Source organism: Haematobia irritans, chromosome 1 (genome assembly GCF_050003625.1).
Source record: "Haematobia irritans isolate KBUSLIRL chromosome 1, ASM5000362v1, whole genome shotgun sequence".
In the NCBI taxonomy this organism is placed as follows: domain Eukaryota; kingdom Metazoa; phylum Arthropoda; class Insecta; order Diptera; family Muscidae; genus Haematobia; species Haematobia irritans.
Window position 1 is genome coordinate 54,108,157 of NC_134397.1, and position 27,636 is coordinate 54,135,792.

At 33.9% G+C, this 27,636-nt stretch overlaps 4 protein-coding genes and 1 long non-coding RNA gene across 6 annotated transcripts; 4 read left to right on the forward strand and 1 right to left on the reverse strand.

The window, feature by feature from the left end:
• Positions 1–1,381: 1,381 nt before the first annotated feature.
• LOC142220936 (MYG1 protein) lies at positions 1,382–2,784 on the forward strand. Of its 2 annotated transcripts, none has more exons than XM_075290367.1 (3): positions 1,382–1,480; positions 1,542–1,884; positions 1,958–2,784. In XM_075290367.1, the coding sequence occupies exons 1-3, from the start codon at positions 1,417–1,419 to the stop codon at positions 2,697–2,699; spliced, it is 1,149 nt and encodes a 382-aa protein (XP_075146482.1). In that variant the 5' UTR covers positions 1,382–1,416; the 3' UTR covers positions 2,700–2,784. The 2 variants fall into 2 exon arrangements, with proteins under 2 accessions (XP_075146482.1, XP_075146483.1); XM_075290368.1 differs by having other exon boundaries at positions 1,397–1,480; positions 1,547–1,884.
• A 2,523-nt stretch (positions 2,785–5,307) lies between these two features.
• Prosbeta3 (proteasome subunit beta type-3) lies at positions 5,308–6,213 on the reverse strand. Its single transcript, XM_075290369.1, has one exon. The coding sequence runs from the start codon at positions 6,080–6,082 to the stop codon at positions 5,465–5,467; it is 618 nt and encodes a 205-aa protein (XP_075146484.1). The 5' UTR covers positions 6,083–6,213; the 3' UTR covers positions 5,308–5,464.
• Positions 6,214–10,844: 4,631 nt separating this feature from the next.
• On the forward strand, positions 10,845–11,486 carry LOC142220938 (uncharacterized). The gene is made up of 2 exons (XR_012717930.1): positions 10,845–11,215; positions 11,273–11,486. It is a non-coding gene; the product is annotated as an uncharacterized LOC142220938 (long non-coding RNA).
• Positions 11,487–19,163: 7,677 nt separating this feature from the next.
• Positions 19,164–21,813, forward strand: Iru (E3 ubiquitin-protein ligase Iruka). Its single transcript, XM_075290370.1, has one exon. It carries the CDS (start codon positions 19,761–19,763, stop codon positions 20,811–20,813), a length of 1,053 nt encoding a protein of 350 aa, XP_075146485.1. The 5' UTR covers positions 19,164–19,760; the 3' UTR covers positions 20,814–21,813.
• A 3,537-nt stretch (positions 21,814–25,350) lies between these two features.
• Syx18 (syntaxin 18) lies at positions 25,351–26,886 on the forward strand. The gene is made up of 2 exons (XM_075290371.1): positions 25,351–26,460; positions 26,533–26,886. Exons 1-2 carry the CDS (start codon positions 25,525–25,527, stop codon positions 26,719–26,721), a joined length of 1,125 nt encoding a protein of 374 aa, XP_075146486.1. The 5' UTR covers positions 25,351–25,524; the 3' UTR covers positions 26,722–26,886.
• The last annotated feature ends 750 nt before the right edge of the window (positions 26,887–27,636 follow it).

A 27,636-nucleotide genomic window follows, 5' to 3' on the forward strand; every position in this document is an offset into this window, starting at 1 on the left:
GATATTTTTTGGTAGTAACTTGGCATGGTACAACTTCTCAATAGTGACGGCGCTTTTCCGACGAGTTTTGGATGTCGTATACGATTGTTTTCGACGTGGTGGGGATTCTCAGAAGCGCCGTCAAATTCAAAATATGTTGGCAGGGGATTCATACACTCATAGAAAAAAGTCTGCTAAAAACAGCAGTCGATGTCTGCTGTTATATTTTTGTACTTCAGGGCGTAATGAACAGCAATTTATAAAATTTTTAGGTTATACAATTTTCCCCAAAGCCTATTTAAGAACCAAAAGTAGTTTTTGGTATATTTTTGCACTGTAATATACTTACAAGCTCCTAAATACGATCAGCAAACATTTTGTTTGCTGTTATGCCTCAATTCGATAAATATTCAGATTTTTGGTCAAATACTATAGATATTCATAAAATATTGTGTTAATTATGTTAGGATAGCTCCTAATTTGACATTTTTATTTGTTTTAGCCAAAATAAAACATGTTTTAGTGTAATCGTGCTTCAAAAATAGCAGGAAATGTTTGCTATTTCAGCAAACAATGACTGCTGTCCCATTTTCAGCAGACTTTTCTGCTGTCCCTACTAACAAATTTCTTTGGGTGTACATAATTTGAAAGGTATTATAATTAGCGTTCTAGAGATGTATATTTCAAAGTTATCGGTTCACAAGAACCATTTTTATAAGAGATTATTTACTTACCGCCATTTTTATGTAGCTCCGTTGGGCTTTAACTTCCAGTTAACGGAAAGTAAATTGCAAATATCTTCTCTCCGGTTAACTTTAATTGAAAAATTGTTGGCAGTTAAGTTCCTAACTGGCATATGGAATATATAGACAAGAGACAGCTTTGTCCATAATACGATTTAAAAGTTCGTTAGTTAACGGAACACTAACGGAGCTTCATGAAAATAGGGGTTAGACATTAGAACCGATTACCCGGTTACTTCGGACAGGAAAAAACTAGTTGTTGTAATCTACTCTTACCGCCATTTTCATGTAGCTCAGTTGGGCTTTAACTTCCAGTTAACGGAAAGTAAATTGCAAATATCTTCCCTCCGGTTAACTTTAACTGAAAAATTGTTGGCAGTTAAGTTCCTAACTGGCATATGGAATATATAGACAAGAGACAGCTTTGTCCATAATACGATTTAAAAGTTCGTTAGTTAACGGAACACTAACGGAGCTTCATAAAAATAGGGGTTAGAAGTCGATGAAGTTTTGGAAAAAATCTGAGAGGTATAGCAAAATTAGAATTTAGCCCTTCAGTATTTTTAATAATTGCATCATGGAATATGTGATCACAAAATAATGTGGCAACATTCATAATTCCCATCGATTATAGCAACTCCCAAACAATCGATGTGAAGTTATCGGAATCGATTTTTTTATTAACATTGGCAGCATGAATAGGATTAGCACATATTTTTTGCCGCTCTTCGGCTTAACAAGTTTTACTAATAGAAAAGGTAGAACTTTTTCTCTAGAATAACATTTATGAAAAATAACCTATAAATAATAATTCTAAAGTGCAGCTTTGTAGATTCAGTCAATTCACAATGTCACCACCTGCCGCAACTAGCCCCAAACGACAATGTACGGAAGCAAAACCTATTATTGGAACTCACAGTGGGACATTTCACTGTGACGAAGTGTTGGCTTGTTTTATGTTAAAACAATTGCCTGAGTACAGTAACGCTGAAATTTTCCGTTCCCGCAACGATACAGAACTGCGTGAGAAATGCAACATAATTGTAGATGTGGGAGGTGAGTTTGATCATGAGAAGAAATGGTACGACCATCATCAAAAATCATTTCAGGAAACACTCAGTTCGTTGCGACCGGAATTCGGTGATCAATTTAACAAAATTAGGTAAGATCGAATTCAAAAGAAAACAAAAAACAGATGCACCACGTGATTCATTATTGTTTTTATATCATCCTAGGTTAAGTAGTGCTGGATTAGTCTATTGTTTTTACGGTGAACGTGTTATCGATGAGATACTGAAAAAGCAGGCAAATATATCATTAAATTCCGGCAACTTGAAGTTAACATACGTTCAAATATACCGTAATTTCATAAGAGAGATTGATGCCATTGATAATGGAGTCCCCATGCACCCAGACGGTGTAGAACCGCTATACAAAATCTCTACTGGTCTTTCAAGTAGGGTGGGAAATTTCAATCCGTCTTGGGAAGAAGAAGGCACAGGTGTCAATGTAGATGAACGATTTGCCAAAGCTATGGAATATGCTGGCAAGGAATTTGTTGATCATGTTCTATCTGTAGGAGGATCATGGATAAAAGCCAGAGAATATGTACGCGAAGCTTTGGTAAATGCCAAATCTGTCCACCAATCTGGAGAAATTTTGCTACTTCCCAGATTTTGTCCATGGAAACAACATTTGGTTGAATTAGAAAAAGAATATGATGTAGTCGGTGTTCCAAAACTTGTAGTTTTCACCGATACATCCGGTGGCTGGCGTGTTGCCGGTGTTCCAATTAGTCCAGAAAGCTATTTAGGGCGTAAATTTTTGCCCGAACCTTGGAGAGGTTTGAGAGACGACGAACTTTCTAAATTAACTGGTATAGATGATTTGGTATTTGTCCATCATACTGGTTTTATTGGTGGGGCCAAGACGAAGGAATCTGCCATTGCTATGGCTGTTAAAAGTTTAGAATATTAAAATATGGTAAATATTTAGAATTATGATTTGAAAATAAAAAAAAAATAAAAGTATGCTTTCAAAGATCGATCGATGTAAAAGAAAAGTTATTGTATTATTTATTTCATTCCTCATTGTATTTTCGCCCAAATGATAGTGTCATTCCAAAGTTATTATTAATTCATAACATTTTGAGGGATACCGGATCCAAAATCTATGACAGTGTCCTTCATATGGGGCAATCAATTTCGAGAATGTTGCACCTTTTTCCCCAATCGAAATCACCATAAGAAACTAGTAGTGTATCTTACAAGTAATTAAAATGTCCCACCTTTGTCAACCCGATGACTATAAAGCAGTATCCATATGAGCATTGTTATCACACAACAGTCTTTAGCGATTATATTTCTGTTTTCAGGTATTTGAGATTTTGGAACATGCTATGTCTGGTTTCTTATTTTGATATTGTCCTAACATAAACCCATTTCCCGATTTTAAACATTTGGTATCTATCAAATTTTATTTCTATAGAAAATTTTGTCAAAATTTTATTTCTATAGAAAATTTTGCCAAAATTTTATTTCTATAGAAAATTTAGTCAAAATTTTATTTCTATAGAAAATTTAGTCAAAATTTTATTTCTATTGAAAATTTTGTCAAAATGTTATTACTATTGAAAATTTTCTCAAAGATTGATTTCTATAGAAAATTTTCTCAAAATTTTATTTCTATAGAAAATTTTCTCAAAATTTTATTTCAATTGAAAATCTTGTCGAATTTTTATTTCTATAGAAAATCTTGTCGAAATTTTATTTCTATAGAAAATGTCAAAATTTTATTTCTATAGAAAATTTAGTCAACATTTTATTTCTATAGAAAATTTAGTCAAAATTTTATTTCTATAGAAAATTTTGTTAAAATTTTATTTGTATAGAAAATTTTGTCAAAATTTTATTTTTATACCAAATTTTGTTAAAATATTATAACTATAGAAAAATTTAGAAAATTTTGTCAAAATTTTATTTCTATAGAAAATTTTGTCAAAATTTTATTGCTATAAAAAATTTTGTAAAAATTTTATTTCTATAGAAAATTTTGTCAAAATTTTATTTATATAAGTAAAAATTTTACTTCAATTGAAAATCTTTTCAAAGTTTTATTTCCAATTGATAATTGTTGATAAAAACGAGATCGAGGTAGAAAATTTTGTCAAAATTTTATTCATATAGAAAAAAATTTATTTATATAGAAAATTTTATCAAAATTTTATTTCTATAGAAAATTTTGTCAACATTTTATATCTATAGAACATTTTATCAACATTTTGTTTCTATAGAAAATGTCAAAATTTTATTTCTATAAAAATGTTGTAAAAATTTTATTTCTATAGAAAATTTTGTCGAAATTTTATTTCTGTAGAAAATTTTGTCAAAATTTTATTTCTATAGAAAATTTTGTAAAAATTTTATTTCTATAGAAACTTTTGTCAAAACTTTATTTCTATAGAAAATTTGTTTTGAAATTTTTGTCATCATTTTAATATATAGAAAATTTTGTCAAAATTTTATGTCTATAGAAAATTGTGTCAAAATTTTTTTCTATAGAACATTTTGTCAAAATTTTATTTCTATAGAAATTTGTATCAGTTTTATTTCTGTTTAAAAAAAGGCAGAAGTTACCATGTGTATTACAATGGAATAGTCTGTGGAACATGCTATGTCTGGTTTCTTGTTTTGATATTGTCCTAACATAAACCCATTTCGATTTTAAACATTTGGTATCTATCAAATTTTATTTCTAGAGAAAATTTTGTCAAAATTTTATTTGTATAAAAAATTTTGCCAAAATTTTATTTCTATAGAAAATTTAGTCAAAATTTTATTTCTATAGAAAATTTAGTCAAAATTTTATTTCTATAGAAAATTTAGTCAAAATTTTATTTCTGTAGAAAATTTTGTCAAAATTTTATTTCTATAGAAAACGTTGTCAAAATTTTATTTCTATAGAAAAAAGGCAGAAGTTACCATGTGTTATCAAATTGGAATAGTCTGTGGTTATATAAAAGCGGAGGCAAAACTACCTACGAAAATTAAAATAATTCAAGGCTAACTTGGAAGCTTAAAAAATATCCATATAGCCATAGTTATTATTTCATATGTACTGAAATCCTTCAAAAATGGGTTATAGTAGAGTAATTGAAGTTCGGGGGAAAATTTTGCAAAAAATCAAATTCATATCATATGAATCGTAAACGGTTTCAATTGATTTGAAGAAGTATTCGTTTGATTTGAACAAATGTTTCATGTAAAGATTCGTTTTAAGTGAAAAGGCTACATACATATATATCAAGTAAATTTAAGACGATTTGCCGAATACTACGTCCAGAATATAAATCAAAATTTCGCTTTTCTTAAAATTTCAAATAGCTTATGTTTCATGTAGATTATTTAAATTTAAAAAGGTCTCTTCATTTATACTGCGTGTGGAGCTTATTGTGTAAAAAACGTATCTTGGATGATCAATATAGTGTAACAGTTTATTCCCCATTTGAAGATTATTAAAAATATTTTGCTTCAACCCCCTTGAGAAATTGTTTTCAAAATACTCTGAATAAATTTCCACAACTTGATTTGTTCAAAACAAATTTTATTTATTTTTTTTTTTCATTTTATCAACTGGACATTCCTAGACCTCTTCTTACGACAATTAATTACAAAATTATTATTATTAGATATAAAAAGCAGTAATACATTGAAGTAATGATCCTCTGCTATTCTCGAAAATGATTAATCCATGCGTGTCTTTAGTGTTTTCACAGTAATCTTGTCCTTTTCAATAATATATACGGTAGCACCCCAACCACTTATGGCATCTCTATCGAAAGCATTGATCATTGCTTGTGAGATAACTTCGAACAATTGATTAGGTTCCAAATCTGGTTTCCACAGAGTTTCGCACATACCATATAATTGTTCGCCACATGTACCAGCCACAACAAAATCATCGGGAACATTTGGACAACCTATCAAATCCATATTACAGATAAAAGGTTCCATGGTTTTTGGATCCAAGCCAGCAATAACCGGCTCAATAAAATATGGTCCAAATCGGTGTTCATACAGGAAGCTGGACAGCATCGCAGAGAAACGTGCTGGTTGCATTTCACGATTTTCGCGGGTCTCGTACAAATTCTTACGGAACATAAGGCGATCTCGCACTGTCAGGATATCAGTCTGCAAGCCAACTAGGCCCACAAACATGCGTGGATTAAATTGGAACACTTTTTCGAAATCTGTTGCAATGGTCTGAGCTTGGACACCGAAACGGCGATCAGTGGCAATTGCCACACATTCCTTACCCCGCATGGCTACAACACAACCACCATTATAAGCCAAGATTGACATGTTGTTGGGTTTTTGCAGTAATTCTGTTGTCCTTAAGTCGAATTCGTAAATGATTTGCAATATTTTTAGCAAAACAAATGCCGCTCTGTGGTGCTCCAAAGACGATGACTTTTTGTTTCAATAGGGTTGCCGTGCTAATCAATTTTGACAGTTGTGGTACTAGTTTTATCAACTATGCTTATCGTGATGCCAGAAAGTTGCGACTTCAAGGAATCCATAAATACTTTTAAGGTAATGCTATTAAAGGGCACCTTATACGGTCGGATAAACCTGCGACACAAAACGTTGCGGCGACAAATCCGATTGTGTAAGGTCGTGTTCGGCTGTCGCGGGGACGTGTTGGCATAAAATCAAAACAACTTTGATTTTTTCTGGTTGGGTGGTACAAATCATTGAGTGTAAGGGGATGTTCGACAAACATTATCAAAGACAAATTTATTTTTACATTAAAAACAGGCATTTCTGCAATGAAATTAATGATAGATTGCCAATTCTGGTTGAAAATTAAAGAAATACATAAATCTAAACCAGTATTGTGGCAAAAACGTGGAAAAATTCCACTTCCAATCAATGGGAAACCAGGCGACAAGTATTTTAAATTCATCAAGTAATTTGTAATATATTAAATGTGGATTACTTCAAGAATCATTGTTTTGACACATATACCAGGATTTTTTTATTATTTTCTTCCATTTTTTCAGTAAAAAATGGTTTCACCCATAAATCTTCGTACAACTTCATTGTTTGTTTATGCTTCTTCTTATTTTTTCATGTTGTCATCACATTTGTTCGTGCAGTGTAAGGGCAAAACTTGAACGAACACACAACAAATAGACGAACCTCTGTCGGATAAACACTCATCCGACCGTCTAAGGTCCGCTTAAGACAACAATGTAATTATTGTCGATAAAAAGATGTTTTTAGAAAAAAAAAAAAAAAAACAAGTAAGAAAAGCATTAAGTCGGGCTGGGCCGACAACATTATACCCTGCACCACTTTGTAGATCCACATATCAAATCCGTCAAATGTGTTGGGTGCTATATATAAAGATTTTGTCCTTGGCAACAACGCAAAAGTGTATTTATGTTTTATTGGTCGACGGATATGTATTAGATATATAGAAAAACTTAAGTAATTTTTAAAAGTTTTCGACTTAGCAGTGGTGATTTTACAAGGAAAATGTTAGTATTTTGCCCATTTTTAACGAAATCAGAAAAAACATATATATGGGAGATATACATATCTAAATCTGGACCAATTTTGGCATGCATAGTTACAATTTTAATTCTACTCCCTCTGCATACTTTCACGTAAATCGAATTATAACTCTGACCTCTGTAGTTATATGAGTGAAAATCAGGGGAAAGATATATATCAGAGCTATATCTAAATCTGAACCGAATTCATCGAGGACGGTAATTCTACTCTACATATGTCTATTTCGTCTCCTTGTGGATGTTGCAAACATATGCACTAACTTATAATATTCCATTGCATCCCACCAAAAACCGTTAGATCACTTTTTGCAGTATGAACTTCTTTCCAAGTCAAAATTTTAACTAGAACGAAGGTTATGCTATGTTCCCACCGACTCGTTTTCCTCATTCGTTTTTCCAAAACATTTCACCGTTCACACCGGGTTGAGATGTTTTAGTTTGACAGTTACAGGCCGGTACTCTGTTTGTTGGTGCGAAAAAAGTTCCACTCAATCATTGTTTCGCGTTGAAAAATGATAGTGTTGACAATATATTTTGAGGAAAAAAACAGCCATTTTGGGACTTTTTGGCGTTTATTTCGTCGAAATGTATTGACAACATCGCAGACTGTCACGAAATGATTACATATACATACGCAACTAGTGGCTCGATTTACACACACACGCATACAAAATAAATAATTTGAAAAAGAAGAAGCAGGCGAAGTTATTTTACAAATATCTTTGGAATTAAACAACTAATTTAACAGTGCTGCATTTTATTTTTTGGAACATAGCAATTAATTCTTGTGATTCCATTCATTTCTACCTCGGTACTATACATGTTGGTTGAAGTGCTAATGCTTGTTTTGGAACATCAATTGCTGTGCCTCCTTTTGTTTAAATTATGTTTTGTGTTTATTATCCCGATGCCCAGTACAAATGAAACGATTGTAAAATATAATTCACCAAATAAAGCTTTTATTTTGTTAACATTTGTGTTTAAATTTCATGTTATATGTACATTATTTATATTCTACCATATAGTAGGGAGCGGCTAGATATTGTTGCTAGTTTATTATGGAAATACAACTCCATGTTATACTTTGTTTTATCAATCATCAGATTACATTTTTAAATAATAATCAGATCCACTTTTGTGTTATAAATTCACAAAAATCAGTTTAATAAGTAAATTATTTCTTAATTCACATTGCAATTGGCGCCATGTTATGAAAATACTGACTACGCAGTTACGTCAGTTTTTCAACTCGAAAAAAACAAAGTACCACAAATGGAAAAAATTTCGCTAGTTTTGGTTTTGTATGGAGTTTCAACGCGAAAACCGAACAGAGTACCGGCCTTACCATGGAAACTAGAAATTCACATTTACTCGAAATTCACATATATGCAAGCTATGTCCAAATAATTACCGCGAGCGCAAAGGGATTTTGACATATATTTTGAATAGGGTATGTTGTTCGGCGTATATTCCAAATTAGGTGGGTTCACATTCTAAAGTTGACGTGTTTTGGAGGAAAACTTGTGTTTTTAACTTGTTTTTTAGTATGGCGAAAACGACTCGTTTTGAAGTGCTTATAGGCCGGTATGCACCTCTAGCGAAAAATTTCATTCCCATAAGAAAAGCATTGCTATTTATGCTAACGAAATTTTCGGTAGCGTTCAATTTCGTAAGCTGGTACGCACCTCTAATGAAAATAACAGGGTTGTCAAAAGCATATTTTGGCAGCAAACATTTAATTTATTACAATCATTGTGTGCGTAAAAGTTTTAAAAGGTCTGTAAATAATAAACAATTTATTTGAGGAATATTTGGAACATATACTAACAATTTTTAAAAGCGATTAGCTGGTTTAAAATTTCTGTACACAGCCCTGTTTTTTTTTGTTGTAGACTTAAATAAATTTTTGCTACCGAAAATTTCGCTAGAGGTGCATACCGGCCTTAAGGTAGGTACTATGTTCGGTTTCCGAAGCGAAATCCCATACAAAACCAAAAATGCGAAAAACTACCGAAATATTTTTTCATTTGTGGTACTTTGTTTTTTTTTTTCGAGTTGAAAAACTGACATAAAGTGCATAGTCCCTAATTAGTTCGGCTTTAAATTTTTCCATATGTTGAGATTAGTTAGTTTCAAAACATGGCGCCATTTGTAATGTGAATTAAGAAATAATTGATTTATTCAAATGATTTGTGTTAAATTAGAATACAAAAGTGGTTCGCGTTGTTATTTAAAAATGCAATTCGATTGACGAAATAAAAATAACGGAGTGCTATATGTATATAACATATATAACAGCATCTGGTTCTGTAGCCGTTTCTGCCACAGTAGCGTCTGCCCTCACATCCCTGACACTACATCAGCTACAGTGAACAACTCCAACATAGCACCCTCAACGCCTGCCACGACCACAGTGGCTGTGACCGCAAATATTGTATTGCAACAACCAAATACAACGGCCGCCCAAGTAGTGAGTGGTCCCATTGGGGTGGCAGCAAATACTCCAACATTAGCCACTATTACTAATTCTTCAAATGCAATATCGACTGTTGCTGCCGTTAGTAATACAAATGCAATACTAATGCAATGGTGGTTTCACAATCATCCACAATAGTATCACCAGCAGCTGGATCGAATATTGTTGTTCCCACCACTACAATGGCTTTAGCAGGAGCTACCGTGGGACTTAAGTCTGGTCCAGATATTACAATGACATTGAACCGTATAAATACGGCAGAGAATGAAGTTGATGTGGAGGAATGTTTACCAGGTGATGTTGTTAAATTGGATTTTGCTGGCGAAGAAGTGGCTGGGTGAAATTTTACCCCTAAGGAATGTCTTCTAGGAGTTTCCAATCGGCGACCGGTGCCCGTTGGAAACTCCGCCTATTACAACAGTACCATCATCGCTTCAGCCATCAGCAACAATAGCATTCCATCAGCGTCATATTGTAGAGATACAACCAGGCCACCATTTATCATCATCCCCTGCTAATTTAGAATTGACTAATGTTATGCAACATAATGTTTGCACAGAACACGAAGAAGTAGAAGAAGCTAATTGTCATAATACTGCAGATGTAATCGATGAAGATTTCTTTTTTAAAATATGCTTAAAAACGATTTCGTCTTATCTCTGTAAACCCAGTGCTTCTACATTCAACACCCATTTTTTACAAAGAAATGAATTGTACTTTTTTTATTATTTTACCGCTCCTCGTAATTGCTCCCTTTTCTATTTGTTAAGCGAGCTCGTTTTTTGTGTGTAAGAGGCGTAAATGAATGAGAACTGAACAAAAGAAATGTTAATGCAATTGTAATTTTTAATGGAAACAACATGAAAGCTAAATATGAGAAATGATAATTAAAAATTTTTAAATATAACAATATTAATGAAAGAAAGCTGATAGTCCAGAAAAGAAAACATTGTGTTCTAGGGTCTTTAATTCGTGTATAAATGTACAAATTAATAAAAACTCATAATAAAATTATAATCGAACTTGTCTTATTTTTATATACCGGGGTATAGGTAATTGGGTGGTCTTATACGTTTTATACTTTTTAATATAAAATTAGTAAATTGTTCTGAACAAAGTTATATCCAAAATAAATGTTTATAGTAAATAATTAAATAATTTTTATTTAAATAGCAAAATAATTTTCTTGTATTCATCATTTCCCTGCCAGCATTTCAAAGTTCCATTTCAACCTCATCGTTACCACAGACTCGTAAATGTCACTTCAACCATCATGAAAAGGTACATCAAAAAGTACATGCAAGTAATTTGCCATCCCTACTGTTAAAAAAGCCATTTTTTTGTGAAACGCCAAGCGCAACCAGCTTGTTATATTTTAATTAAATAAAAAACGAAAATAAAGTTCTGAAAACATAGATTATACGCTTAAAATTGTGAAAGGTATATTGGAGAACAATTTGGTGATTTTCCAAATGGAATAAAGTGATTGTTTTTCAGATATTTTACAGACACGCTGCCTCCATGGAATAAAAACACTGGTTGATAGACGCAGCAACATGTAACTCGCTACTTGTAACTCAACATCATCATTAATGCCAAAAATTATGTTAAATGTAATGTGATAGTGGTATAAATGTTATATTTTTAAGAATTTGTAAATGTTTAATCAAATTAATAAATATCTAAACAAACGTGTTTTACTCGACCACAATGATTCTTTTACAACTATCTTAAAATGCACTTTTTCTGATTGTTTGGAGGGTCCCTTATTGGCGTCGTTCTAAATTGATCTATAAAGGCACCTAATAATTGCACTCATGCGAAACATTTTTATAGTAACTTGGCGTGGTACAACTTCTCAATAGTGACGGCGCTTTTCCGACGAGTTTTTGATGTCGTATATGATTGTTTTCGACGTAGTGGGGATTCTCAAAAGAGTCCCCAAATTCAAAAAATGTTGGCAGGGTTGTCCAAAATGATTGCGATAGGCTGGAATGAAACGATTTAATTTCGTTGTGGCTTTTAAATTTCAGTTAGCGGCATTCTTGCATTTTATCAATTCAAAACACTGGTTGAATTTCATAACGTGACTGAAATAGTTATTGGAACTTATACATTGGGAGAGTATAACATCCTTCAGTAAACCAGCCAATTGCTTCTCAATGTATTAATTTCAGTCAACGAAGAGTCTGGTATAGAACACTAACATCCCTTTGTGACGAAATATAAGTCGGGAACAGTGACTTTGGCTTAGGAACTACCCTTGAACTTGAGTTATGGGCTTAAGTTGGTTGTTCCCCCCGATGTAACAATATTGGCAAATGAAATGGCGTTATTATCCTTTGTGGGAACTGTGGTGGTGACCACTGGAGTTGAAATTGCTAGTGAGGCGGCAACAGCATGTGCATAAGTACACTCTTGTCCACTGTTAATGCAATGCGATTATGTAGATATTGTGGACACCAACGAATTAAGTTTGTTGCTGAACGAATTATGAACCCATTGCTGCGGATGATGTAAAAGATTGCATAACACCGGAATTATATGTTTTTTTGATGTGCGTTACAAATTGACGGTATCCATTTGGAAAAGCTGAAGAAGACAATGTACCACATGTTGTAAAAGCTGTTGCAGAATGTGGTAAGACACCAGGAGTAGAGCGGCTGGAGCTTTATTCTTAACAATTATTAGTGTCCAGTGCTGTATGAGATTTTTTAGCAAAACAATCCAAAAACTGGTAGAAAAACACTTTTCAAAACAATTATCATGAATGCGTGTATGTAAACAATCAGCTGCTGCGTATGAATAAGTAAAAATAGTATGACATTTGGCGATGTTGTCAATTAAATTGCAGAGAAATAAACGCGGAATAGCTCCAAAATAGCTGTTTTCTTCGTTCGAAATGTATTGTCAACACTCTCATTTTTCAACGCGAAAGAATGGTTAAGTGAAGTTTTTTTCGTGCCAACAAACATAGTACCCACCTTTATAAAGGGAAAACATTTCCAACCCCAAAACATGCTTGGTGAGAACACCGTATTAGGTTAGGTCAAATTGGCAGCCCTATTTCGTTTCAGGCACATTTAGACTATTCAGTCCATTCCCTGCCAACATTTTTTGAATTTGGGGGCGCTTCTGAGAATCCCCACTACGTCGAAAACAGTCGTATACGATATCTAAAACTTCTCGGAAAAGCGCCGTCACTATTGAGAAGTTGTACCACGCCAAGTTACTACAAAAAAGTATCGCATGAGTGCAATTATTAGGTGCCCTTCTGGATACATTTATAAGGACGCCAGTAAGAGCCCCTTCAAACAATCAGACAAAGTGCATTTTAAGATAGTTGTAAAAGAATCATTGTGGTCAAGTAAAACACGATTGTTTAGATGTTTATTAATTTTATTAAAAATTTATAAATTCTCATAAATATAACATTTATACGGCTATCACATCACATTTAACATATTTTCATGCATTAATAAAAGATTGATGTTGAGTTACAAGTTGAAGCTACATGTTGTAGCGTCTATCAGCCAGTGCTTTTATACCCAATGGAGGCAGCGTGTCTGGAAAAATATTTGAAAAACAATCACTTTATTCCATTTGGAAAGTCAAAATTTGTTCACCAATATACCTTTCACAATTGTAAGCGAAATAACTATATTTTCAGCACTTCATTGTCATTTTTATTTAAATAAATTATAAGAAGCTAGTTGTGCTCGGCGTTTCACAAAATATAAAATGGCTCTTGTAACAATAGTGATGGCAAAATACTTTAATGCGAATAGTGATGGCAAAATACTATCACAGTTGGCGATTGTTGCAGTGTCACTTACGAGTCTGTGCCCTGCCAACATTTTTTGAATTTGGGGACTCTTTTGAGAATCCCCACTACGTCGAAAACAATCATATACGACATCAAAAACTCGTCGGAAAAGCGCCGTCACTATTGAGAAGTTGTACCACGCCAAGTTACTACAAAAATGTTTCGCATGAGTGCAATTATTAGGTGCCTTTATAGATCAATTTAGAACGACGCCAATAAGGGACCCTCCAAACAATCAGAAAAAGTGCATTTTAAGATAGTTGTAAAAGAATCATTGTGGTCGAGTAAAACACGTTTGTTTAGATATTTATTAATTTGATTAAACATTTACAAATTCTTAAAAATATAACATTTATACCACTATCACATTACATTTAACATAATTTTTGGCATTAATGATGATGTTGAGTTACAAGTAGCGAGTTACATGTTGCTGCGTCTATCAACCAGTGTTTTTATTCCATGGAGGCAGCGTGTCTGTAAAATATCTGAAAAACAATCACTTTATTCCATTTGGAAAATCACCAAATTGTTCACCAATATACTGTTACGAATTTGATAATTGTAGATATAAGTTTATTTAAACTAGTTTCCGTTAATTTAAAATTTCAAATTGTAACGATAACATTTCGCTATCACTTGTTGGAATCATCTATTCATTTTCTAGTATTTTCCTGAATTTCTTTTATGTTCTTTTGTTTGCTTACCGAAATGTTAGTTCTTACTCTCTCATAGAATAGCAACCCCTTTGCTTTGTTATTCTGCATTCTCATTTCATGTCATTGTCTATTGTCATTATTGTTGTTGTTGTAGTAATGTGAGCATATATCTATGTGAGTGTGTATGTGTTTGGCAGCCACCAGGTAAACAACTTAATGGTCGTAGATCCTTCTAGCATTGTCTAAGAATGTTCTGGCGTTGCCAGAATATTGTAGTGCTACCAGAATGTTCTCGTATTGCCACACCGTCATATATAAAAGCGCTCGCATGCTGCTAACGAGTCAGTCTTAATTAAAGCGTCAAACGAATAACTTCAGTGTGAACGAATTGTAAAGTGTGAAGTCATAGTAAATAAATTGTAGATTGTCGTTATTTAAAAGAACTGTGTTTTAATTGTCGGGTAATTAAAAACGCCTAAATATAAAAACGTAACAATTGGTGTCGGAAGTGAAATAACGAAAAAAAATCTACAATGAAGTTTAATGAGCTTCGTGTGGAAGACTTAAAAAAGGAATTGAGCAAACTGGAGCTGCCGACAACAGGCAATAAGGCCCAGCTTCAAAAGCGTCTACTGGAAGAGTTTGAACGGCGTAATATGGACATTGCGACGCATGAGTTTGATTATAAGGAAGACATTGATGAATCAATACTCGTCAATACAAGCAGTGTAGAAACTCCATCTGTGGCTTCGAGTGTTGTGGATTACACATCAATGCTCAATGTTTTGAGCAAAATGATGGAAGAAAACTCTAGAAAAATCATGGATGAGAATTCTAGAAAAATGGAAGAAAATTCTAGAAAATTGCTTAAAGAAAATGCCCTACAAATGGAAGCAAGTTCTAGAAAATTGGAAGAAAAATTCGACGAAAATTCTAGAATTCTCAACGAAAAATTACAACAAATTTCTGAAGGCATGGAGAAACGTGTGGACCATATAGAAAATCAAATTGTGGAATTGGATAAGAAAGTTCTTTCCGTGGATGAGAAAATTATGGTTCATGATGAGAAGTTTCTGCACATCGAGAAAAAAATGTCAGAGCTGGAAATTAAAGGTGGTCCAATGCGCGTCATCGAGGGCTCAAAAATCAAAACTCCTGTTTTCGATGGCTCAACGTCATTTGATGTCTTCAAATTTCAATTCGAAATGGTTGCTTGTAGAAATTTGTGGAATGACGATGATAAAGCAATTGAACTTCTATTGGCATTAAAGGGCAATGCTGCTGATGTGATACAAAGCATTCCCGCTGCTTCTAGAAATAACTATAATGAAGTAATAGCGGCACTTCAACGCAAGTATGGTGGAGAGCACAAGCAGGACATCTTCAGAATGGAATTGAGAGGAAGAATCCAGAAATCGAATGAAACCCTACAAGATTTCGCAACAGAAGTTGAGCGGCTAGTGCTTTTGACATACCCAGGTGAGAGTCATCCTCTTGTGGACCGCATCAAGATTGAAACCTTCGTCAATGGAATTCGAGACCCAGATATAAAATGTGCAACATATGCGTCACAAAAGGCTACATTCGCTGAAACAGTAACATTCGCACTTGTACAAGAGACTGCGAGATTGCTAGCACGGCCTCAAATTCACAAAGTACGCAGAGTAGAGACCGAGTGTGAAGAATCGAAATCGGTCATTGAATTGGTAAAAGAGGCTCTAAAGCAGATAATGCAAGAAATGAAGCAGCAGGCAAATAAATCTAGAATGAAATGCTATAACTGTGATAAGGCTGGACATCTTTCCCGGGAATGTAAAGCGTGGCGTAAAACGTCGGGGTCAATCTCGCCATCTCCATTAAACAATAGTCAGAAGAAGGCGACCACAAAGCCAAGCGACTTAAATTCAAATTTTGCGGATAATAGAAAAGGTGGCAAACAAGTTATTCATCAAGCCTTGACACGACGGCATTGCAATGTAGAAAACAGACGCTACTCGAAGGCTGAACCAAAGGAGACAGTTGTAAATGTCAGGCAGTTACACATCGAATCTGGCACAGACTGGTCAACAGAGCAACGTAAAGATCCCATTCTGAGAAAAATTATTTCGGCAAAACAAGAAAATAAGAAGCCCAGCAAGAAAGACATCGCAGCCGAAAGTCCACTTATGAAAGCATACTGGGCTCAATGGGATAGTTTAGTTCTAGTCAATGGATCCCTGCAACGTAAATGGGAAAGCGAAGATGGCAAGAGCAGCCGAAATTTGATCATCGTACCGGATTCCAAAATAAGAGACGTTTTGGCGGAGTTCCATAATGGTCCCAGTGGAGGTCATCTGGGAATAACCAAAACCGCCGAGAAAGTGAAGCAACGATTCTACTGGGTTGGATGCCAGAAATCAATTGCTGAATGGGTAGCCAATTGCGAGAAGTGCATGAAGGCGAAAGGTCCAACAAGGAAAAGTCGATGTCCTATGCAAGAATATAGACCAGGAGCCCCGTTTGAAAGAATAGCAATGGACGTGGCAGGCCCTTTCCCAGTAAGTGATTCTGGAAACCGTTATGTCCTTGTGGTCATGGATTACTTCAGCAAATGGCCGGAGGTGTATGCAATTCCAAACCAAGAGCCAAAAACGATTGTGGATGTTGTCAACAAACACTGGATATGTCGCTACGGTGTGCCGTCCGAGATTCACTCAGACCAGGGAAGAAATTTTGAATCGGCCATATTCAAAGAGATGTGTGAATCCTTTGGTATCAATAAAACGAGGACTACACCATTACATCCACAATCCGATGGCATGGTAGAAAGGTTTAATCGCACTCTGGAGGAACATCTTCGAAAAGTGGTGGACAACGGCCAGAGGGACTGGGACGAGCATATACCAAAGTTTTTGCTGTCCTATAGATCTGCCATTCATGATTCCACCTCTCGAACACCGGCCAATATTCTATTCGGAACTGAGTTAAAGTTGCCTGGAGATCTGATATTCGGCGCTAAACCTAATGAGCTCGCCATGGAAGAAAACAGAAACGACATCCCAAACACTTTCGGTGAAGTTCACGAATCAGTGCGCAACAAAATAAAAATGGTCAGCAACAGAATGAAGGCGAGATACGATCGTGCTGTAAATACTGAGGGCTTCCAAGAAGAAGAATTGGTTCTGCTATTTAACCCGCAACGAAAGAAAGGATTGTGTCCTAAACTGCAAACACAGTGGGAAGGCCCATACAAAGTCATCAAAAAGATCAATGTTGTTGTATACCGGATTCAGAAGGACGACAGCCCTAGATCAAAGATGAAAGTTGTACATCTGGAACGATTGGCTCCTTACGGAACAGGTTCTGTGCCTGTTCGGGACGAACAGGCTTAAGCGGGAGGCAGTGTTACGAATTTGATAATTGTAGATATAAGTTTATTTAAACTAGTTTCCGTTAATTTAAAATTTCAAATTGTAACGATAACATTTCGCTATCACTTGTTGGAATCATCTATTCATTTTCTAGTATTTTCCTGAATTTCTTTTATGTTCTTTTGTTTGCTTACCGAAATGTTAGTTCTTACTCTCTCATAGAATAGCAACCCCTTTGCTTTGTTATTCTGCATTCTCATTTCATCTCATTGTCTATTGTCATTATTGTTGTTGTTGTAGTAATGTGAGCATATATCTATGTGAGTGTGTATGTGTTTGGCAGCCACCAGGTAAACAACTTAATGGTCGTAGATCCTTCTAGCATTGTCTAAGAATGTTCTGGCGTTGCCAGAATATTGTAGTGCTACCAGAATGTTCTCGTATTGCCACACCGTCATATATAAAAGCGCTCGCATGCTGCTAACGAGTCAGTCTTAATTAAAGCGTCAAACGAATAACTTCAGTGTGAACGAATTGTAAAGTGTGAAGTCATAGTAAATAAATTGTAGATTGTCGTTATTTAAAAGAACTGTGTTTTAATTGTCGGGTAATTAAAAACGCCTAAATATAAAAACGTAACAATACCTTTCACAATTTTAAGCGTATAATCTATGTTTTCAGAACTTTATTTTCGTTTTTATTTAATTAAAATATAACAAGCTGGTTGCGCTTGGCGTTTCACAAAAAAAATGGCTTTTTTAACAGTAGGGATGGCAAATTACTTGCATGTACTTTTTGATGTACCTTTTCATGATGGTTGAAGTGACATTTACGAGTCTGTGGTAACGATGAGGTTGAAATGGAACTTTGAAATGCTGGCAGGGTGGTAGCGATGACGATGAAATGGAACTTTGAAATGCAGGCAGGGTTGTGATACCGGGCAAGTGGAAGTTCCGAGACTACTTTAAAGGGGACCACGTCGGGAAAGATTACATCGAGGAATGAACCTATAGTAGTCTAAGTGGACATCAATTCAACACAAAAACCTAACCTAAGGTAAGCAAATATCTAACCAAAATGAGTGTCAAACTTTTTTCCCACGACAATTTTCGACATCTCTGGATACCGTTATTGGAAAGTATTCCTTTTGTAATGTTATAAAAGAGAAAGCGAATCACAGAAATTCAGGAAAGTGTCACTATGCAAATAATAATATCTTCGCAGGAGACCAATGAGGTGGTGAATAAAAACACCCAAAAACGAGAATCTCAATAGAGGCTGTGAAGAAAAAACGACTTTGGAAAAAATTTGATTTTAAGATATATTAATAGTTTATGATTGAGTTTACATATTTTAAGAAAATTATTCATAAAAAGATCATCGTTTACTGTTTGTATTTTTTTTAGAGTCAATCGTGGCCGTTCCTTTAATATTCTTGCAGTATTTTATGCTGCTTCTATAACCCTACCTTGTTCTGTAGTTATGATTCATCCTAAACAACTACGTTACGTTACGTGTCCAATCATCATACGGCATTGTCAAAGAATGTCATATTTGTTCTCCGTTCTTTGTGAATTGCTGCACCTTCTCGCGACAGAATTTGCGAAATAATAGATTTTTGGGACTACACATTGGAGAACGAATAAAATAATATAGCAAATTGTTAACAATTTACATCACTAATGCAGAAATTAACAAAAAATTGAAGTAAAATAGTTATTGGATTGTACAGTCAAAATCTCTAACATCATACTCATCAAACAAAAGCAAAATTTGCGAGCAATCAGACAATACAAGTGCTGTTGTATGAAACTATAGAAACAGTAGTGAGTGAGTGTGGTGTCAATGGTTCAGAAAGAAAAAACTATATACGACGTCAGTCAAAGGGTAAAGAACGTCAGACGACTACAATTGTCTATAGACTAAAACTAAATTTAATCTTCTTCATCAAGTACATAATACATTTGCCAAAGAAACAAAAAAGGGGAAGAGAAGGCAAACTTAACCAACAAAAGTATTGTTACAGAAAAACGACCCCCCGCACAGGTGTGACAAATTCGCAAATCAATCAAGCCGGTTAACAAAACGCATTACGAAGACGACTGTTTGATAAAACAACCTCTGGACCTTTTCCCTTCTTATTGTGAAATATGGCTGAAGCAGTGGTAGAGGAAAGACCACCGGCTCCTCCTCGCTTTTATTGTCATAAGTGTGATGAGGAAATCAACATTCCCAACACAGACTTCATATGTCCCATCTGTTCCGGGGGATTTGTTGAAGAACTACCTCCTGCGGCAGCACCCAGTGCTGGCAGCTCTAGTGCCAGTGGCAATGCTGGATTCGGTAACGAAGATCAACAATTAGAGGCTTTAAGGGGTCAAATAGCCAATCTGCTGGCTTCACGCAATGGCCCCAATTTGGAAATAAACATTAATCCTAGCGGTGGTATGGCTCGTCAACCCCGGGGTATAGTTTCCCTGGGACCATCTGTGGCCACAGGCGGTGGGCGGGTACGACCCCAAAGTCTTGGCCTGGATAATGTGTTATTGGATTTTCTGCAATCAATTTCGGTGGGAGGTCCAGGTGCTGATGGTGAAATGAATCCTTTCGATAATTCTCAATTCTTATTCATGGGCAATCTTGGTGACTATGCATGGGGACGAGAGGGCCTCGATACTATTGTTACTCAACTTTTAAATCAAATGGAAACATCGGGACCACCCCCATTGGCCAAAGATAAAATTGAGGAAATTCCCAAAGTAGAAATAACAGCCGATGAAGTCGAACGAAAACTACAATGTTCCGTATGCTGGGAAGACTTTAAGATCCATGAATTAGTACGTAAACTGGCCTGCTCACATGTCTATCATGAGGAATGTATTGTGCCCTGGTTGAATTTACATGGAACATGCCCCATTTGTCGTAAATCATTAAACGGTGAAGATGATGATGATAATGATGTACATATGGATGTCGACGATGGTCATGCTTCCTCATCATCTGCGGCGACGGGCTCCGCTTCGTCGTCCGTATGTCCCATACATCAACAAAGTGGAATGGGCAATAATCATCAACAGCAGCCCACTACCAGCAGCGCAATAAGTGGTTCTAGTCAACAACAACAGCAGCAGCAGCAACGCTCAAATCCTACTTCCGACAATATATTTGGTTTCGAGAGAATGGACAGTGTTGATTTGGATTAAATCATAGTTATTTTATAGATATAAAGCACTACTTTAAAACATAAATGAGAAAAATTAACGACAAACAAAACATTTGAATGAAATATGATGCAAACTCTTTCAAAAAAAAAAAAACAAAAACAAAAGAAAAAAAATTATAATAATATAATTGGCCTTGTTATATTGAAAGGGATCGGATTCTATAAGATGGTATAATATATTACGTGAGATATAAGACAGAAAATAGTTTCTAAACAAAGACACACACATGATTGGCATGGACTTGGAATTACTGTATTGAGAGTATTCTTACAAACCATTTTAGAACATTTAACCTCCCGATAATGTTTACAGGAAATATACTGTAGCAATTAAATTATGTACACTAACTTATATAAACATTAAAAGTTTAATTGAATATATATTTTTTATTTAGGGCTGTACGAGTGTTTCGTTTTTACACAAACAATTTTTCTATAACGCAAAATGATCCAAATGCTATCATTGGAAGAAAGGACATTTTAAGACAATAGTACCAAAAATTATATACATAATTTGTTATGATATGTATGAAATATCTGGGGGAGAAATGTAAAAAAGTTTTCCCAAGATATGCAGAACAACCTGCGTTAAAATTTTGCTTTATACTGTTTAACTTTTTTTCTTTAAAATGTTAAACAAAATCAAATATTACATGAAACTTCTATTCAATGTTTAAATATTTAAATAGTAAATTCGTAAGTTAAATACACACACATATACTTATAAGAGAATTATTTAAAATTTTGTTTCTAATATTTTACCTGCTGATTATCAATTTCTTTCTCTCTAAATGCATTGATTAATAAAATCTTTTTTTAATTGCTGCTGTACTATTCCTGTTATGTGTCGTGGAACAAGGTAGCTTCAGATTCACATGAGAAATTTCTTTAATTTCTTTCACACAAAATACGATTATCCATGCTTCATGTCAGAATAAATGATAAATAATAAACGCTGAACTCATATTGTTCCAAATGAATTTTACCTGGAGAAAATCAAATCTAATAACGCTTAAAAGAAAATACTTCCTTTATTGGGAAAACTCAACATAGTTTGAAGGAAATGATCCAAATCTAGATCAAGACTTGGCTTAATATTTGTTTGGCTGCGTTTGGAAGACTTGGATACATTTTATTTTATTTTTATTGTGAAATAACCAAGCCTATAGGTCAAAGTGATCATTTGTTGCTCTTTGTGTTTCGACGAATCACAGACAAAATTTTAATATCCACATTACTACGATGATGAATAAGGCATTTGGTGTTCTGGATTTCATGAAGTGATGGACAAAAGATTTCTATGATCCCCATAGCATTGGCCAAGCTGCCAATTGCTGGACCAATTCCTGATATAGGATCCACAGTATCATATGCATAGTGATCGAATGGAATTTATACAGAAACAATTCTTATCATCTTAATGATGATGGTTTCATTCTACCTCCTTACACTTCAAGAATGCCAATGATACTCTTTGGATAATCCACCGCTGAAAAAACTTTTAGGTGTTCGGTCGAAGCAGGAATCGAAACCACGACCTTGTGTATGCAAAGCGGGCATGCAAACCGTTGCACCACGGTGGTGATGTTGGGCTCAATGATGGTTTATAGGATTTCATATCACTATCTATTCATGGGTCGATATGAACCACACTTTGTGTGGTTCCTGAATGATGATTACCGACACTATAGAATGCTAAGGAAAACAAAACTGGGGATCGCTTTATATATAGAAAAAAATAATTTTTGGATTCAATCACGAAATTGACCAAACAAAAAAAATTATTTTGTCAAAATTTTATTTCTATAAAAATTTTGTCAGTATTTTATTTCTAGTGAAAATTTTCTCAAGCTTTTATTTCCATAGTTAATTTTGTCAAACTTCTATATTTCTATAGTTTTTCTCTGTCAAATTTTATTTCTATAGAAAATTTTCTCAAAACTTTATTTTTATAGAAAATTTTGTCAAAATTTTATTTCTATAGAAAATTTTCTCAAAACTTTATTTCTATAGAAAATTTTGTCAAAATTTTATTTCTACAGAAAATTTTGTCAAAATTTTATTTCTACAGAAAATTTTGTCAAAATTTTATTTCTATAGAAAATTTTGTCAAAATTGTATTGCTATAGAAAATTTTGTCAAAATTTTATTTCTATAGAAAATTTTGTCAAACTTTTATTGCTATAGAAAATTTTGTCAAAATTTTATTTCTATAGAAAATTTTGTCAAAATTTTATTTCTATAGAAAATTTTGTCAAAATTTTATTTTTATAGAAAATTTTGCCAAAATTTTATATCTATAGAAAATTTTGTCAAAATTTTATTTCTATAGAAAATTTTGTCAAAATTTTATTTCTATAGAAAATTTTGTCAAAATTTATTTCTATAGAAAATTTCGCCAAAATTTTATTTCTATAGAAAATTTTGTCAAAATTTATTTCTATAGAAAATTTAGACAAAATTTTATTTCTATAGAAAATTTTGTCTAAATTTTATTTCCATAGAAAATTTTGCCAAAATTTTATTTCTATAGAAAATTTTGTCAAAATTTATTTCTATAGAAAATTTAGACAAAATTTTATTTCTATAGAAAAATTTGTCTAAATTTTATTTCCATAGAAAATTTTGTCAAAATTTCATTTCTATAGAAAATTTTGTACCTCTATGTTGGAGGAATATTTTGCAAAATCTATTGCAAAAAAAAAATACCGGTATGCACCCCAGTGTACTCCAGTTGATTTCTATTTTCTTTTATAAACCAACCATTAAGAGCAACAGATAAACCAAGAACAATTGGTTTTTGTTTTCTTGATTCTACCTTGTATGTGTATCCCTAGCGGTAGTTTTGTTTGGGTGCCCACAGTTTTGTCATGTATTTCTTATAGCCCGGTATGCAGTTCTTGCGACAATTCTTGCTACATGCCAATAATATAGTTTTTACATGTATTTCTTGTTCGCCGCTTGAGTGCAATTATTAGATGCCTTTTAAATTATAATTTATTAAATAATAATTATTAAAAATAAAAAAAAAACAAAAATCAGTGCTTAAAGCATTGTTATAATGCTTAAAGTTGTGAAAGCTATATTGGCGAAAAATTATCGTTTTTCGAAATGGAATAAAAATGTTTTTTTCAGGAAATTTTCCTGGGAAATAACTGCACTGGCAAACTTTTGTTACCACAAGAACAATGTATGCATTAAAAATTTTCAATTTCACTTCGTATATAAACAGCTGATTCCAGTGCTGCGCAATCATCTTATTGAGAATCCCCACTACGTCGAAAACAGTCGTATACGATATCCAAAACTCCTCGGAAAAGCGCCGTCAAACAATCAGAAAAACTGCATTTTAAGATAGTTGTAAAAGAATCATTGTGGTCAAGTAAAACACGATTGCTTAGATGTTTATTAATTTTATTAAACATTTAAAATTTTTCATAAATATAACATTTATACGACTATCGCATCACAGTTAACATATTTTTGTGCATTAATAAAAGATTGGTGTTGAGTTACAAGTTGCAAGTTACATGTTGTAGCGTCTATCAACCAGTGCTTTTATTCCCAATGGAGGCAGCGTGTCTCGAAAAAAATATTTGAAAAACTATCACTTTATTCCATTTGGAAAGTCAAAAATTGTTCACCAATATACCTTTCACAATTTTAAGCGTAATAACTATGTTTTCAGCACTTCATTATCGTTTTTATTTTAATAAATTAAAAAAAAGCTAGTTGTGCTTGGTGTTTCACAAAATATAAAATGGCTCTTGTAACAATAGTGATAGCAAAATACTTTCATGCGAATAGTGATGGCAAAATACTATCACAGTTGGCGATTGTTGCAGTGTCACTTACGAGTTGGTGGTAGCGATGAGGATGAAATGGAACTTTGAAATGCTGGCAGTGGCAACTTTTGTTACCACAAGAACAATGTATGCATTAAAAATTTACAATTTCAATTCGTATATAAACAGCTGATTCCAGTGCTGCGCAATCATCTTATTGGGCAAATTAGTCACACCATAGACCAAGGAAGGTATAGACATCTCAAGTGAATTCACAGCGCTGTAGTTTGTCTGCACACCGTAGATGGCTCTTTCTCGTCTGCAATTGAGTGATTTTTTAATTTGGCTTTAATTTGTTTTCTTTCCTTTGTTCTCTCGTTGAAACACCAAATATTGTGAAAGTTTATAAAATACTGTTCATCCACACCTTTTTTGTAATGCAAATTGACTAATTTATACGGTTATTCTCGTTTTCCAAAAAGAAATTGAGTCACTTGACTGCGCAATTGAGTGGAATAACTGCGCACTGCAAATAAACAAAACCATGGTGAATTATCAAGGTATGCCTCTATATTTTCTTGGTCTATGGTCACACTAAATAGCTATTGTGAATGGCAGAAAATTAACTTTATGTATTAACTTTATGGTGTTTGTAAATTCTAATGTGAACCCTGAACATTTATACCCGAACCCTGAGAAATTATTCTGTTTTCCAACACTATTTTTATGAACAGATGTTTAATTGACCGAGCATCAACTTATTTTAGTTTTAGTGATGTGTCAACAAATCTGCTATCATTGGAGACGGTAGTTAGTGGTTCTTCCCATAAATCCTTCCAAGAAAAGGATAATCACCTAAATTTTTAGTCAACAATCCAAAAGAAAGTTTCAGATAAATGCCAAGATATGGACATCACCCACTTATTTAAGGCCGGCGTAATGACGGTAAAATTGCAGCGCAAAGGCGAACTTGAAGCTCAAAAACGAATCTTACCAAAATCCACAACAAATACGAATGGTCAGAAGGATGAATTTTCCAAGCAAGTCAAAGATGTGTGCAATAAAATCACCACCCTACGCAATGTTCTCTTGGAGAATCGGTCGGCCTACATGAGGATAGGTCAACATCTTAAGAGCGCCGCCCAAATGACCGATGAACAAAGAGATCTAATCGATAGGGAATCGGAGAAGTTTGTTACATTCTACACTCAATACTTGGGTCAAATGCGCAACGATTGGAAGAAGGTGAAACGGAAGCCACAGCAAAGAGAACACATGGAAGCTGTGCTGGAACTATTGTCGGCCTATTTAAAGTCGGTGCAGCAAATCTATTTGGAACAAAAGAAATATAGAGTGCAACATGAATTGGAAACATATCGCCTGTTAAAATTGGCTTCTGACAAAAGGAAAATCCCAGTGAGACCAGCGGGGGAAAACAGATCGAGGAAAACATCCACGGTGTCATCAACTTCTAGCAAAGATTTCCAAACGGAAACTGAGCGGAAAGTCGACCAAAACACCGATGTGAATACAGGCGATGGATGGGATTTAGACGATGATGATATTACAGCTCCCACACGCATCACCAACGACAAATTCAATGAATCCAATAGTTCATTTTCAACCGATTCTAAAGCCCAGGTGGCCTTGGATGAAGACATACAAAAATCACAACAAAATGTAGAAGAGGCTGCCAAAAATCTTAGTCCCGAAGATGTGCAAATGTTTGAAGAAGAAAATGTACAACTATATCATGAGCTTCAAGGTCTATCAGAAGAGGTGGAAGCTATTGAGAAAAATGTTGTAGATATAGCCACGCTACAGGATATATTTACCGAGAAGGTACATAGTTATTTACATAGTTATTACATTCAATAATTTTATTACATTCAATAATTTTGTCTATGATTTTAGGTTACCTTACAGCAACATAATATTGAGCGCATCGTCAATGCTGTTATTGGTTCCACAGAAAATGTTAAGGACGCCAATGAACAAATCAAACAGGCTATACAACGTAATGCGGGACTTCGTGTTTGGTCATTGTTCTTCCTATTGGTTATGTCATTATCACTTTTATTCCTTGATTGGTATTACGACTAATAGAAATGGTAGTTAAATTTCTAACTTTTACTTCGATTTGAAAGCTTATGTTATACATAGTTCCATATTTTGTTGCAAAACATATGTTGTGTCTTTGTCCCTATTTTGATACTGCTTTAGAACCTATATAAAATAATAATAAATGTTAATTTGGTATGTAACACATTTCTACAGCGTTAAATAAACCAACTATATATTGTAAAGCGAGAGGAGGCGTATGCCACTTTTGGGAGATATTGCACAAAACGAAACCACATCTATATCGTTAGTATTTTCCACATTTATGGTCACTTTCATGTAGCTCTGTTAGGCTTTAACCGTCATTTAGCAGTAGGTTTTTTTTTTAACTAACACAGCACTATCGGAGCTTCATGTAAAGGTATGTGAAGGTGTGTACTAAGTTCGAATTTTCACCAAAACTCCTTAATTAAAATTACAAAAATATTTATAAAGATTATTTAATTTTTTTTTTAAATTATGGATGGAAAAGATTCAAGGGACCGTGAGAACAAGCTGGTTTTCAGCTGGAAAACTGAACATTTTACTTACCTTATAACTGAAAATTCTCTACAGTAGAACCAATTTAATTTTTTCAAAGGACTTCTCTCTGATAGGAAATAAACCATCGCATAAAATAAATATGAAAGACTTCTTTTGGCCATATCTCCTTAAATATGCGTCCTAGAGCCAAAAGGACTTTAATTCGTGATCACCCCCAAAAATTTGAAAATTCCATCCAAATCCTAAAAAAAGATCTAATTTTTATATGAAAAACTTCTTTCGCCCTTATCTCCTGAAATATTCGCCTTGAGCCAAAAGGACGTTAATTTATGATCACCTCCAGCGAAAAGGACTTTAATTCATTTCATTATTTTTTAATTTTTTCCTTATTCTAAATTTTTATATGAAAAACTT

What these genes read in the sequence shown, in the direction of transcription:
- LOC142220936 (XM_075290367.1), top strand. Translation starts at nt 1,417, where the DNA reads ATGAATAGGATTAGCACATATTTTTTGCCGCTCTTCGGCTTAACAAGT. An exon ending in AAGTTTTACTAATAGAAAAG is followed by an intron (nt 1,481 to 1,541) that starts GTAGAACTTTTT and finishes ATAATTCTAAAG; the next exon opens with TGCAGCTTTGTAGATTCAGT. An exon ending in GATCAATTTAACAAAATTAG is followed by an intron (nt 1,885 to 1,957) that starts GTAAGATCGAAT and finishes ATATCATCCTAG; the next exon opens with GTTAAGTAGTGCTGGATTAG.
- Prosbeta3 (XM_075290369.1), bottom strand. Translation starts at nt 6,082, where the DNA reads ATGTCAATCTTGGCTTATAATGGTGGTTGTGTTGTAGCCATGCGGGGT.
- Iru (XM_075290370.1), top strand. Translation starts at nt 19,761, where the DNA reads ATGGCTGAAGCAGTGGTAGAGGAAAGACCACCGGCTCCTCCTCGCTTT.
- Syx18 (XM_075290371.1), top strand. Translation starts at nt 25,525, where the DNA reads ATGGACATCACCCACTTATTTAAGGCCGGCGTAATGACGGTAAAATTG. An exon ending in AGGATATATTTACCGAGAAG is followed by an intron (nt 26,461 to 26,532) that starts GTACATAGTTAT and finishes CTATGATTTTAG; the next exon opens with GTTACCTTACAGCAACATAA.